This window comes from Pantherophis guttatus, chromosome 8 (genome assembly GCF_059756535.1).
Source record: "Pantherophis guttatus breed Tessera chromosome 8, ASM5975653v1, whole genome shotgun sequence".
Lineage (NCBI taxonomy): Eukaryota > Metazoa > Chordata > Lepidosauria > Squamata > Colubridae > Pantherophis > Pantherophis guttatus.
In genome coordinates this window covers 70591118-70604752 of record NC_142070.1, presented here as the reverse complement: position 1 = coordinate 70604752, position 13635 = coordinate 70591118, and the positions used below count along the sequence as shown (strand labels likewise).

Below are 13635 nucleotides of genomic sequence, written 5' to 3'. Positions count from 1 at the left end.
TTCAACTCCCAGAATTCTCCAGTTATGCTCTGCTGGCTGGAGAATTCTGGGAGTTGAAGTCCACAAGTCTTAAAGCGGCTAAATTGAACGACACCATTATCACTTGGCAAAAAGCGCACCATCGAGTTGATGCCGGAACAGAGAGGTCGAGTTAAGAGGGCGGGCCCAAACGGTCTTCCTTTCAGTGGATAGGACGGTTCTTGTCTTCCTGATCGGCTCCCGCAGCTCCTCCCCCTGTCTTTCCATTGGCTGGCGGAATGGACCCCCTCCTCCTCCTCCGCGACCGCTTCCCGCAGATTGCTTCTGGCATAATTGAGCGGGGAGGGGAGGGGGAGGGGGAAAGCAAGCGGTGAGTTTGGCGCCTGCGCGGTGGGGGGGAAATGTTGGCTGCGGTGTGGCTGCCTTTGGCAGCTTGTTTCTTCGCCGCGCTGCTGGTTCTGCAAGTCCAGCCAGTGAAAGGATCACCCGGGGCTCTCTCCCTTGATCTCGCCGGGATCTTTCAAGACCTGATCCGGTACGGGAAGACCAAGACAGCCTGTGGGCAGCGTCCTGTCCTTCTGCAGACCTTTGATGTTCCCAAGAGGTAAACCAATGGGGTCAGCAGTTACCTAGGAGAGGAATGCAATGAGAATAAAGCTTGGAAGGGACCCTGGAGGTCTTCTAGTCCAACCCCCTGCTCAAGCAGGAGGAGATCCTATACCATTTCAGACAAGTGGCTGTCCAGTCTCTTCTTAAAAAATTCCAGTGATGGAGCAGCTACAACTTTTGAAGGCAAGTTTTCCCACTGGTTAATTGTTCTATTCCTATTCTATTCTATTCTATTCTATTTCTATTCTATTCTATTCTATTTTTCTATTCCTATTCTATTCTATTCATCTATTTCTATTCTATTCTATTCTATTCTATTCTTCTATTTCTATTCTATTCTATTCTATTGTTCTATTTCTATTCTATTCTATTCCTATTCTATTCTATTCTATTCTTCTATTTCTATTCTATTCTATTCTGTTCTTCTATTTCTATTCTATTCCTATTCTATTCTAGAATATTCTATTCTATTCTAGAATATTCTATTCTATTCTTCTATTTCTATTCTATTCTATTCTATTCTATTCTATTCTTCTATTTCTATTCTATTCTATTCTATTCTTCTATTTCTATTCTATTCTATTCTATTCTTCTATTTCTATTCTATTCCTATTCTATTCTATTCTTCTATTCTATTCTATTCTTCTAATCCTATTCTATTCTATTCTATTCTATTCCTCTATTTCTATTCTATTCTTCTATTTCTATTCTATTCTATTCTATTCTATTCTTCTAATCCTATTCTATTCTAATTCTATTCTATTCTATTCTTCTAATCCTATTCTATTCTATTCTATTCTTCTATTTAGTCAAGCATCTATAAGATAACAGGTAAAACTATAAACATCATTTGAATACATGAAAAGAGTAAGTAAAAAAGGAATATTAGGACGGATCCATTATTAATTGAGTCTGTCATCTGCACCTCCATAACTGTCTGGTTTGGCTCTGCAACCCAACAAGACAGACACAGACTTCAGAGGATAATTAGAACTGTAGAAAAAACAATGGCTACCAACCTGCCTTCCATTGTGGATCTGTATACTGCATGAGTCAAAAAGAGGGCTGTGAAAATATTTACAGACCTCTCACATCCTGAACATAAATTGTTTCAACTCCTACCCTCAAAACAATGCTATAGAGCACTGTACACCAGAACAACTAAACACAAGAACAGGTTTTTCCCCGAATGCCATCACTCTGCTAGACAAATAATTCCCTCAACACTGTCAAACTATTCACTAAGTCTGCACTACTATTAATCTTCTCATCGTTCCCACCATCCATCTCCTCCCACTTATGACTGTAACCTTGTTGCTGGTATCCTTACGATTTATATTGACTGTTTCCTAATATGATTTGATTGCTTATTTGTTCCCTATGACTATCGTTAAGTGTTGTACCTTATGATTCTTGATGAATGTGTCTTTTCTTTTATGTACTCCGAGAGTGTATACATCAAGACAAATTCCTTGTGTGTCCAATCACACTTGGCCAATAAAAAATTCTATTCTATTCTATTCTATTCTATTCTATCCATTGTTCCTTGTCTTGCCTTCTGAAGTTTTGAAAAATAGATTGACTCTTTTCTGGCAGGAAATATTGGAATACAGGTAGTCCTTGATTTACAACCACAATTGAGGCCAAAATTGCTGTTGTTAAGTGAGACATTTAAGTGAACTTTGCCCCCATTTTACGACCTTTCTTGCCACAGTTGTTAAGCGAATCGCTGCAATTGATATGACAGTAACCTGGTTGTTAAGTGAATCTGGGTTTCCCCATTGACTTTGCTTGTCAGGTGGTTACAAAAGTTTGATCACATGACCTTGGGGCACAGCAACGGTCATAGATGTGAACCAGTTGCCAAGCATCTGAGTTTTGATCACACGATTATGGGGACGCTGCAAAGGTTGTAACTGATAACGGTCGTAAGTCACTTTTTCCAGTGCCGTTGTAACTTTAAACGGTCACTAAAGGAACTGTTGTAAGTCGAGGACTACCTGTACTGTTATCATGTCCTCCTTAGTCCTTCTTTTCTCTAGACTAGCCAAGCCCAAATCCTGCAACCATTCTTCATATGTTTTAGTCTCCAGACTTTTTTAATCATCTTAGTTGCTCTTCTCTGCACTTTTCCCAGACATCTTTTTTGTAATGTGGATGTCTCCTAGAATGGACTCTGGATACAGCTGAGTCCTTCCTGCTTCACTTTCCAGGCTGCCACTAAGGTCCTTTTCCATGATGGGGTTGGTATAAATCCACACTCCGGAATGCATCCAAGCATGAGCAGAGTGGATTTCCCCTCTGCCCACTCGTGTCCAACGTTCAGTCTGGAATTCCCAATGTGGGGTTGATACAGGTAGTCCTCGACTTACAACAAGTTCATTTAGTGATCGTCTGAAGTTACAATGGCACTGAAAAAATGTTGGCCCCTCCACAACACAAGAATTAGATTGGTGGTGTGGTCCGCCAGCAGCCTGCAGAGCTGGCAGCGGAGTCGGATAGCGATGAGGCTGAGGTAGAACAGGGACTAGTCCTGGAGGCTGGGGAAGGCCCAGATGAGGGCTCTGTGTTGAAGGCAGAGATGGGGCCAGGGCCATTGGGGAGTGATGTGCGGACTCCGGAGCCTCTAGAGGCTGACAGTAGAGAGGCAGAGGAACAGGAGGAGCCTGTTCTTAGTGCATGTATGAGAAGAGCTGCCAGAAGGCAGGAGCAGCTAAAGCAAAGAGGACGACTCAGGAATAGGGTCAAGAGATGATTGGTCCGATTGGTGGTGTGGTCCGCCAGCAGCCTGCAGAGCTGGCAGCGGAGTCGGACAGCGATGAGGCTGAGGTAGAACAGGGACCAGTCCTGGAGGCTGGGGAAGGCCCGGATGAGGGCTCTGTGTCGGAGGCAGAGATGGGGCCAGGGCCATTGGGGAGTGATGTGCGGACTCCGGAGCCTCTAGAGGCTGACAGTAGAGAGGCAGAGGAACAGGAGGAGCCTGTTCCTAGTGCACGTATGAGAAGAACTGCCAGAAGGCAGGAGCAGCTAAAGCAAAGAGGACGACTCAGGAGTAGGGTCAAGAGATGATTGGCCCCTCCCGTAAGGCTTAAAAGACCAGCAACGGCTCTTGGGCTCTTTGTCGGAAAACAACGTTGATAAACTTGTTCTTGTCTTGCTGCACTTATCTCTTGTCGGCATCTTCTGCTTCTGAACTTTTGCCAAGAGAAGCCTTTGGCAGTTTGCCTAATTATACCAAGGTTGGTGATTAGACTGAAGAATTTGTGTTATGAAGAATTTGTTTCGATTTAGTTTGAGAATGAGTTAATTCTCAGCTGTTCTATTAAAGTCTGTTTGTTTTGGAACTGTTTGCGTCGACTACTACCTACTTGGGCCTGGGTCACAACAATTGGAAACTAGTGTGTTAAACTACAGTTTGCTTAATTGATGATCTGAAAGCAAACCAACCACATTGTGGTGCAACACAATGTACAGACTAACCCTAAACTCTTCCTTCTGCAGGTGGTTCTACCATTTTTATATTGTGTCTGTGACCTGGAATGGCTTCCTGCTACTGCTGTTTATGCAGTCTGTGTTTTTCTCTCAGTCATTCCCCTCCTGGCTCCGGGATTTGCTTGACGTTCTTGATGGAGCAAAGGAAGACAGAGGCGTCCACCACTCAGAAAATGGTATGAATTCTTGTACATGTACGTATATTATTTGGTAGAGAGCAGGGGTGAAATTCAAAATTTTTCCCTACTGGTTCTGTGGGTGTGGCTCAGTGGGCGAGGCAGGGGAAGGATACTGCAAAATCCCCATTCCCTCCTCACTCCTGGGGGAAGGATACTGCAAAATCCCCATTCCCTCCTCACTCCTGGGGGAAGGATACTGCAAAATCCCCATTCCCTCCTCACTCCTGGGGGAAGGATACTGCAAAATCTCCATTCCCACCCTACTCTGGGGCCAGCGAGAAGTGGTATTTGCCGGGTCTCCGAACGACTCAAAATTTCCGCTACCGGTTCTCCAAAACCTGTTAGAACCTGCTGAATTTCACCCCTGGTAGAGAGGGTCCCAATCAGGGGTAAAATGCTCCCGGTTCAAACCGGATCGCCCGATCCGGTAGCAGGTGGCAGGTGGTTCGGAGAACCGGTAGCAAACATCCCTGCCCCCACCCCCCAATGCCCAGCTGAGCTGCGCAATCATCAGAGGCTTTTTTTATTATTATTTTTAAAGTTATTTTTTCTACAACATCTTTGGCTGAAAAAATTCTTTTAAAAGTATTTAAAAAAAAGACTCTGATGGGATCGTCAGAGGCTTTTAAAAGCATTTTTTCTACAACCTCTTCGGCCGAAAAGGTTGAAAAAAATGTAGAAAAAATTGATTTAAAAGTTTTTTTTTAAAAAAAGTTGGCCACACCCACCCAGTCACATTACCGCCACCCCTACCAAGCCACGCCCACAGAACCGGTAGTAACAAATTTTACATTTCACCACCGGTCCCAATATATTGTAGATTTTGCAGAATAGCTTCTCTACCAAAGCTGCAATTATTTATTCTGTGCATAAAATCGGAGGACAAACAAAATCATTTTCACTGCAGATTTTTTTCAAATATATTCCTTTCCACGTATCCCAACTTCAGTTGCGGAGGGCAGGGAGAGAAGAATAGGGCTGCTGGATCTGGAAAGATCCAGAAAACTGTAGAAAAGAGATATGATAAATAACTATACTCAAAATAATAATGCAGGTTGAAGGACATACAGTATTTTAATATATTGGATACATGAAAATATACAGGTAGCCTTGGACTTACAATGTTTGTTTAGTGATCGCTTGAAGTTACAATGGCACTGAAAAAAGTGACTTATCGCCACTTTTCACACTTACAGCATCCCCGTGGTCAGTGATCAAAATTCAGATATTTGACAACTGACTCATCTTTATGACGGTTGTAGTGTCCTGGAATCAGGTGGCCTTCTTTTATGACTTTCTAACAAGGAAAGTTATTAAGGAAGGCCAGATTCGCTTAACAACCATGTTACTAACTGGCAAGAAAGACTGTAAAATGGGGCAAAACTCACGTAACAAATATCTCACTTAGCGACAGAAATTTTGGGCTCAATTATGGTTGTAGGTTGAGGACTACCAGGATTGATCAGATGCCTCCCCCACAGCTTTGAATGAGTTGGACATTTTTACTGAAAACAATTGAGAGATCTAAACTTCCTAATCTCTCAACTCCTGTTTGAAAAAGCCAGGAGAGGTTTTGAAGAAATAGCCAGAAGCTATGGGCCCTCAGTACGTTCACATAACATTGCTATCACATAAGCTGCACTGCTTACCCTTGGACTTCCAGTTGGCATTCAAGGTGCTGAAAGTCTCTAGAGATTCTCAGTCATCTAGGTCATGTTTGTCCCAAAATTGGCAACTGGACTTTCTGGTTTTTTCCTTTTGAAGACGTTTTGCTTCTCATCCAAGAAGCTCTGACAGGATGGTGACGAATGGAAGGATTTATATTCCTTACACACAAAGCTAGTCATTTGCATCCTTTTAGTGGGTCATTGAAGCACTTGGAGGGTTTGGGTCACTTGAGTAGGGCTCCTAGTTCCTGTAGTCTGCAAGTTTTCCTCTGGAAATCCATTCCTACTTCCACACCATTCCAAGGGTGTTCATCCCAAGTTGTATAGATGCTGGGGGTCACCCATTCAAGATGCTGGGGGTCATCCATAAAAGCCTTCAGAGCACAGAGCCTGAAGATTAGGAAACCAGCTCTGCCTGTCCAACATGATCAGACAAATTATCATTGCCTGTCCAAGAAGATCAGCAAGATTGGCTCGCTCTGGGTCCTATCAGTTCATCAATGTTAACTGACAGGAGCTTGGACCTTCTTTTCACTGTGTCTGCACCTTCCTCAAAATTGTCAAGAGTATATTCATCAAGTGGAATAGGAGATGGTAACAAGGTCAGCCAATGTATAGGCGTAGCAAGTAAGTCAGCCAAGAGGGCTGTTTGGGAGCTGAGACGGACTGGAGCCAGGGCATGTCTTAGTCTGCAGCTTCTGAGTCTGTGCAGAGAAACTGCTGAAATGAAACTAACTGTTCTCTCCTGCCTTGTGTTTTGCTTGTAACTGCTACTATGTTGAAGAAGAATCTATATTGGCATTGTAAAATTTACTTCATCTGGTATTAAGTATATAAAGAAGTTTATGAATCCTGCTGAATCAGTTTACCTGTGTGTGCTTTCTGGATTTAATTTTTGCAAGGAACTTTTGACAAGAATTCAGATGGCCCTGACTCTGCTGGCATTCAGAAAGACCTTGAGAACCAGGTTCTTTCTCCAGGCAGTTAGCCAAGATACTATGTGAGCCTGTTATAATGTGTAACATGTGAGTGGCTTCTTCTGGTCCTCTATTTTTTTTTTTTTTTATTGATGTCTGTCATATAAGTAGTCCTCAACGTACGATCACAATTGAGCCCAAAATTTCTGTTGCTAAGTGAAACATTTGTTAACTTAATTTTGCCCCATTTTATGACTTTTCTTGCGACAGTTGTTAAGTGAATCACTGCACTTGTTAAATGAGTAACAACACAGTTATTAAGTGAACCTGGCTTCTCCGTTGACTTAGTTTGTCAGAAGGTCGCAAAAGGTGATCCCGTGACCCCAGGACACTGCAACCGTCATAAATATGAGTCAGTTGCCGTGCATCTGAAGTTTGATCCCTTGACCATGGGGATGCTGTAATGGTTGTAAGTGTGAAAAACGGTCGTAAGTCGCTTTTTTCAGTGATGTTGTAAATTTGAATGGTCACTAAACGTACGGTTGTAAAATGAGGATTACCTGTATTTGGATGTTTTTAATTTTCATGTTTTATTTATGTAACACTCAATTTCCATTAAACAGTGTGCATTCTGGGTACAATTATGTTTAGATAATCATATTTCTACAACTTCATTATATTTAGTCCTTACCATCATATTAATAATATAGTAACATTATAATATCCTTAATACTTAACATTTAACATCATCTTCTTTAACGCCTCTCTTCTGTACCATTTCCTCCCTTTATATCTCTTCCTTTCTAAGTTCTGTTTCTATTATCTAGCCATTGATAAAATGTGTCCCATATCAAGAACTATTCAGTTTCTTCTTATCTGTTAGTCACCAAAAGCAATTTGGAGCTTGATGTCTTTTATCTGAGATGGAAAAAATCTAGAGGCTGATCCCCTATTTTTCCCACCAACAAGAATTCTGAACATAAAACATGCATAATATCTATGAGGATTTCTTGTATATCTTGCAATTTGTTTCGGCTGAATTTGACACACCTGTGACAAGGTAACACGTGTTTTACACCCTGTCTTTGTTGGTTTTTCTAGGTGCCGAATTCCTGTCAGCCTTCCTGGTCTGCCTTTTGGTCTGGGTGAATAGCTGTCGACGGTTAAAAGAATGTCTTCACATTAGCATTTATTCTGGAGGGGTCATTCATTTTGCACATTACTGCTTCGGCCTCTTTTACTATGTTTTGGTGGGGTTCACAGTGCTGTGTCAGGTGCCAGCAAAGAGTAGAGAAGGTAAACCTCCTCTTTTGCATTCTTGCAATAAACTGTAGGAGAAGGGCTGGCAGAGCCAGGGGAGGAGTAAAGAGAGGGGTCAGCCTAAAATTGTTAAAGGTAAAGGTAAAGGTCCCCCTCGCACATATGTGCTAGTCGTTCCTGACTCTAGGGGGCAGTGCTCATCTCCGTTTCAAAGCCAAAGAGCCAACGCTGTCCAAAGACGTCTCCGTGATCATGTGGCCGGCATGACTAAATGCCAAAGGCGCACGGAACACTGTTACCTTCCCACCAAAGGTGGTCCCTATTTTTCTACTTGCATTTTTTACGTGCTTTCGAACTGCTAGGTTGGCAGAAGTTAGAAATTGTTAAAATTTCTAAATGTAGTGACTACCTAAAATTGTAGCCATGGTGGCACAGTGGATAGAAGGTAGTATCGCAGGCTAATTCTACCGAGTGCCAGCAGTTCAATTCTCACCGGCTCAAGGTTGACTCATCCTTCCATCCTTTCGAGTTCGGTAAAATGAGGACCCAGATTGTTGGGGGGGGGGGCAATACAGGTAGTCCTCGACTTAGGAACAGTTCATTTAGTGACCGTTCAAAGTTGCAAAGGCACTGAAAAAAGTGACTTATGACTATTGTTCACACTTACGACCATTGTAGCTTCCCACGGTCAAAATTCAGATGCTTGGCTCTCGATTCATATTTATGATGATTGCAGTGTCACATGATCCCGTTTTGGGACCTTCTGACAAGCAAAGTCAAAGAGGAAGCTGGATTCACTTATTTATTTATTTTATTATTTAAACTTGTATGCCGCCCTATCTCCGAAGGACTCGGGGCGGCTCACAACAATAAAAACAAGCAAAATCAATGTTAAAAATACCCAATAAGATTATAAAAAGACCTTTAAAACCCCTTCAGTCCAAACCAGCCAGGCGAAATAACCATGTTTTAAGGTCACGGCGGAAAGAGCGAAGGTTAGGGGCCACCCGGAGCTCCAGGAGGAGCTGATTCCACAGGGTAGGTGCGCCCACGGAGAAGGCCCGCTCCCTAGGGGTCGCCAGCCGACATTGTCTGGCCGACGGCACCCCAAGGAGGCCCTCCCTGTGAGAACGCACCGGGCGATGGGGAGCGGTCGCTGGCCGCAGATGGTCCGCCAAATACCCCGAGCCTAAGCCATGTAGGGCTTTATAGGTAATTACCAGCACCTTGAATCTCACCCGGAGGGCAACCGGCAGCCAATGCAGGTCCCGCAGGAAAGGTGTAACATGAGAGTGTCGGGACACTCCCATCACTACCCGGGCGGCCGCATTCTGCACCAGCTGAAGCCTCCGGGTGCTCTTCAAGGGCAGCCCCAGGTAGAGAGCATCACAGTAGTAACCATGTTAGTAACTTAACAACTGCAGTGATTGACTTAACAACCATGGAAGGAAAGGTAATAAAATATTTTGAAAGGTTCAAAATATTTTAAATGAATAAATACATTCTGTCTCTCTTCATTTAGGCAAAGCCCACTCACTGACAGTCTGCTGGTACCATGTTCTCGGACTTGTGATGTTCTGTTGGGCTTCTGTCCATCAACACAGATGTCATGTTATTCTTGCTAACCTTCGAAAAGATAAATCAGGTAAAAGAATTGCTACTCCAGTCAATATTTTTTAATCTTCCCCAGGTCAAATATGTTAGCATAGCCCCTGTTGCAATCCTTCATTTATCGTTCAAAGAACATTGGTGATATTTAGGTAGAAAGCATACAGAACAAGCAACTTAGGTCTTTAAATTCTAATTAGGGATGTTAGTGCTTCCAATGTCAAGTCAAAAAAGTGCTTTGGAGTGAGTTTAACTACACACTGAACCAGTGGTCAAATCTAAAATTTGTTACTACCGATTCTGTGGGCGTGGCTTGGGGGGGTAATGTGACTGGGTGGGCATGGCCAATTTTTTTTTTTTTTAAGTTTTAAAACCATTTTTTTGGCAACCTCTTCGGCGAAGAGGTTGTAAAAAAATGGTTTCAAAAGGCTCTGACGATCCAAGCTGAGTTGCCTGATCGGCAGAGGCTTTTTAAAAAACCTCTGCCGATCAGGCAACTCAGCTTGGATCGTCAGAGGCATTTAAAATAAAAAAAAACCCTTTTTTTCTTTTAAATGCCTCTGACGATCCAAGCTGAGTTGTCTGATCGGCAAAGGTTTTTTTTCTTTTAAAAGCCTTTGACGATCCCAGCTGAGCCGCACGATCATCAGAGGCTTTTTTTTTTAACTTTTAAAAGCATTTTTTGCCCGAAGAGGTTGTAAGAAAAATGCTTTTAAAAGTAAAAAAAAAGCCTCTGATGATTGTGCGGCATAGCTGGGCATAGGGGGGGCAGGGATTTTTGCTACCGGTTCTCTGAACCACCCGCCTCGATCTCTACCAGATCGGGCGATCCAGTCCGAACCGGGAGCATTTCACCCCTGCACTGAATCCTGTGGGTATTGCCTTAAAAACGTTGATTATTATCCTGGGATTGTAGGGTAGCAACCAATCCCAGGAAAAGTTGATCTTGAGTTAATAACATGCCAACAACCATGAACTCATATCTGCCATACAGCACTTTCTTGTACTCTGTTGGCATTTCTTTTCAGTCAAAACCATATTTTCCTGTGACTTGAGTAGGTTCCATGTGAGCCCAGAAGACACAGCTTCTCTTAAGGAGGCTCCAAGTATGGTAGGCATATTGATTCCATCCAAGCCATCTTTTTCGACTTGGGATCCAAAAATGCTGCATATCCCCAATGCATAAATATTCTGATCTTGTATGTAAAAGAGCAGAGGATTCAATGTAAGGAACCAAATATATGTGTGATGGAGGAATGTGGAACCCAATCACTCCAAACCCTCCTGCCTTGTTGCCCTTCTTAGCATTTTCTCTCAAGATGGAGACTTAAATTGAGACGGAAAGAAGAGAGTTATTGTGAGAAATGATAGTCGAAACACATGTTTTGGATCGAGGGACTGTTTTGGCACCTTTCACCAGCATCCTGATTTTGGTTTACATCATGGCTGTCAAACTCCCGGCCCACGGGCTGGATGTGTCATGCCCTGGCCACGCCCACAGCCAATTTAGCGAAGGGGGGGAAGTCCCAATACGTCACATGAGACGCCACCATGATGACGTGAGTTTAACACCCCTGGTCTACATCAAAGGCCATTTGAACAAGACCCATTATTAGCAACACAGGCCTAGGGAATTTAGACCAGGGGTCTCCAACCTTGGCAACTTTAAGACTTGTGGACTTCAACTCCCAGAATTCCTCAGCCAGCAACTGGCTGAGGAATCCTGGGAGTTGAAGTCCACAAGTCTTAAAGTTGCCAAGGTTAGAGACTCCTGGTTTAAACTATAGCTAAAGAGTAAGAGCAAATTTCATTCGTGGGCCATACTAGCTGGGATGGTGACCCTTGATGTTGAACATAGTTTGAAGCCAGATGAATGCAAGATGAAGCTAAAATATTTACTTGGGGAAAACATTTAAATGTAATTTTTTTTTTATAAGCAGTGTGTAACATGTGAGACAGGAACATATTTTGGATGTACCCAGAGGCATAATCATTAAGACATCATGTAATCCAGGAAAACAGGTTCTTTGGCCAAACTGGATATCTTATCATTCACATTAATCATGGGTTAGAGAAGACTGGCTGCTGAAAAAAAATAATAAACAGATTGATCAAAGTGATGAAGATCCTCCAAATCAATCAAAATAAGCACTTAGTTTTGTCTTGGAAACAAGTGGAAACAACAAGTGGAAACTAATACCGGTGTATCCACTTGTTGATTAGCAACTATCTTGGTTAGTGATCGTTTATAAATGTGATGGTATTTATAAACGGTAATAAAGGCAGATAAAAAAATAAAATTTCAGACTAGTGTGCATTTATGACCAAATTTCCTGCATCTAACAACAAAAGCCTTCAATGCAAAACTGATTAAGGTCTGGTCAGTTTCAGGAAGGAGCTCTTTAAACAATCTCTCTGGCCTATGTGGGGGTTCAAAAAGGAGAAGAAGAAAAAACAGGTCAGGCACCGGACACTGTACAGAGAACTTTATCTGAATGACAGAACAGCAATCAGGGATTTTCACAGCTTCTCTTTCTTGCTCTTTGAAACACAAATTCACTTAGCAACTATTTTGCTTAATGACAAAGTCGCTGGACCAGATTACAGTCACTGTAATGGAAAAGGGCCAAATAGAGCTAATGGATTTATTAAAGTTGTAGTCTGACCGTTTTTCTCTCTCACTATCTAATTACCGTATTTTTCGGAGTATAAGATGCACCAGAGTACAAGACGTACCTTAGTTTTTGGGGAGGAAAATAAGAAAAAAGCTGATTGGCAGGTGGATCGGCCTCCCAGAATACCCCCAATCAGCTGTTCCCAGAGGTGAATTTTAGCAACAGGTTCCTTGGTTGTGAGCTCTGTGCTTTGCTTTTTTTTCTGCCTCTGAAACTTCTGAAACTCTGTTTCAGAAAAAAAAAAATTCCTGCCTCTGAAAGCCTCCGAAACAGCTTCAGAAAAAAAAGCCCCTGAAGCTCTGTTTGGGGGCTTCTTTTCTGAAGCTTCTTTTCTGATGCTTTTTCAGCCTCTGAAACCTCCGTTTGAGAAGCTGGGCAGGGCTACATTCGGAATATAAAAGGCACCCAGATTTTCACCCTCTTTTTTGGGGGGAAAAGGTGCATCTTATACTCCAAAAAATTCAGTACATCACTAGTTCTGCTCACCTTTCAAAATTCAACAGCTAACTTATTTCTTTCTTTTTTTCTTTTTTTTTTAGGAAAGGTCTCCAGTTTGGATCACAGCATTCCTTTTGGTGACTGGTTTGAAATGGTGTCCAGTCCTCATTATTTTGCAGAATTTCTCATATATACGTCAATGGCTGTCGCTTTTGGATTTTATAACTTAACTTGGTGGCTAGTGGTGGCATATGTCTTTTTTAACCAGGCACTAAGTGCTGTTTTGTGCCACGAATATTACTTAAACAAATTTAAGCACTATCCAAAATATCGGAAAGCATATATACCTTTTATTTTTTAAATTATTTATATTAAATGGAGTATGATTCCACATTTGCAGCAATTAAAGATCTTGAACTTTTCTGGGATGAAGTGATTATTACCAACTTTTTTTTTTTTTTTTGCTGAAATTGAATTGTTGCTGATCATTCTGTAGGTCATTTATTACACACAGCTGTGTGTATGAAAACATGCCTCTGTTCTATTGTGATAACCAGAACAATTTTATGTAATCTACTTATAGAAGAAAGTTCAATTGAGTTTAATATGTCTTATCCCAAAGAGAAGCTCCCTAAAATAAGATAATAGCCAGAGGTGGTATTCAGCTGATTCAGACCAGTTCAGGCGAACTGGTAGCGGCGACTGCCACCCGCCCAGACATAATGCTGTCCTATTTAGCCATGTTTCAAAGCCGGGCGCAGAAGGCGCGCGCACAGGGTGGACGAGTGGCAAGAATATGTGAAACCCACCG

General features: G+C 42.3%; 1 protein-coding gene across 2 annotated transcripts; it reads left to right on the top strand.

The window, feature by feature from the left end:
- The first annotated feature begins 342 nt into the window (after positions 1-342).
- Positions 343-13246, top strand: SRD5A3 (steroid 5 alpha-reductase 3). 2 transcript variants are annotated; one of them, XM_087874944.1, is made up of 5 exons: positions 343-583; positions 4090-4256; positions 7945-8139; positions 9626-9748; positions 12926-13246. In XM_087874944.1, the coding sequence occupies exons 1-5, from the start codon at positions 381-383 to the stop codon at positions 13183-13185; spliced, it is 948 nt and encodes a 315-aa protein (XP_087731070.1). In that variant the 5' UTR covers positions 343-380; the 3' UTR covers positions 13186-13246. The 2 variants fall into 2 exon arrangements, with proteins under 2 accessions (XP_087731070.1, XP_087731071.1); XM_087874945.1 differs by having other exon boundaries at positions 428-596.
- Positions 13247-13635: the final 389 nt, after the last annotated feature.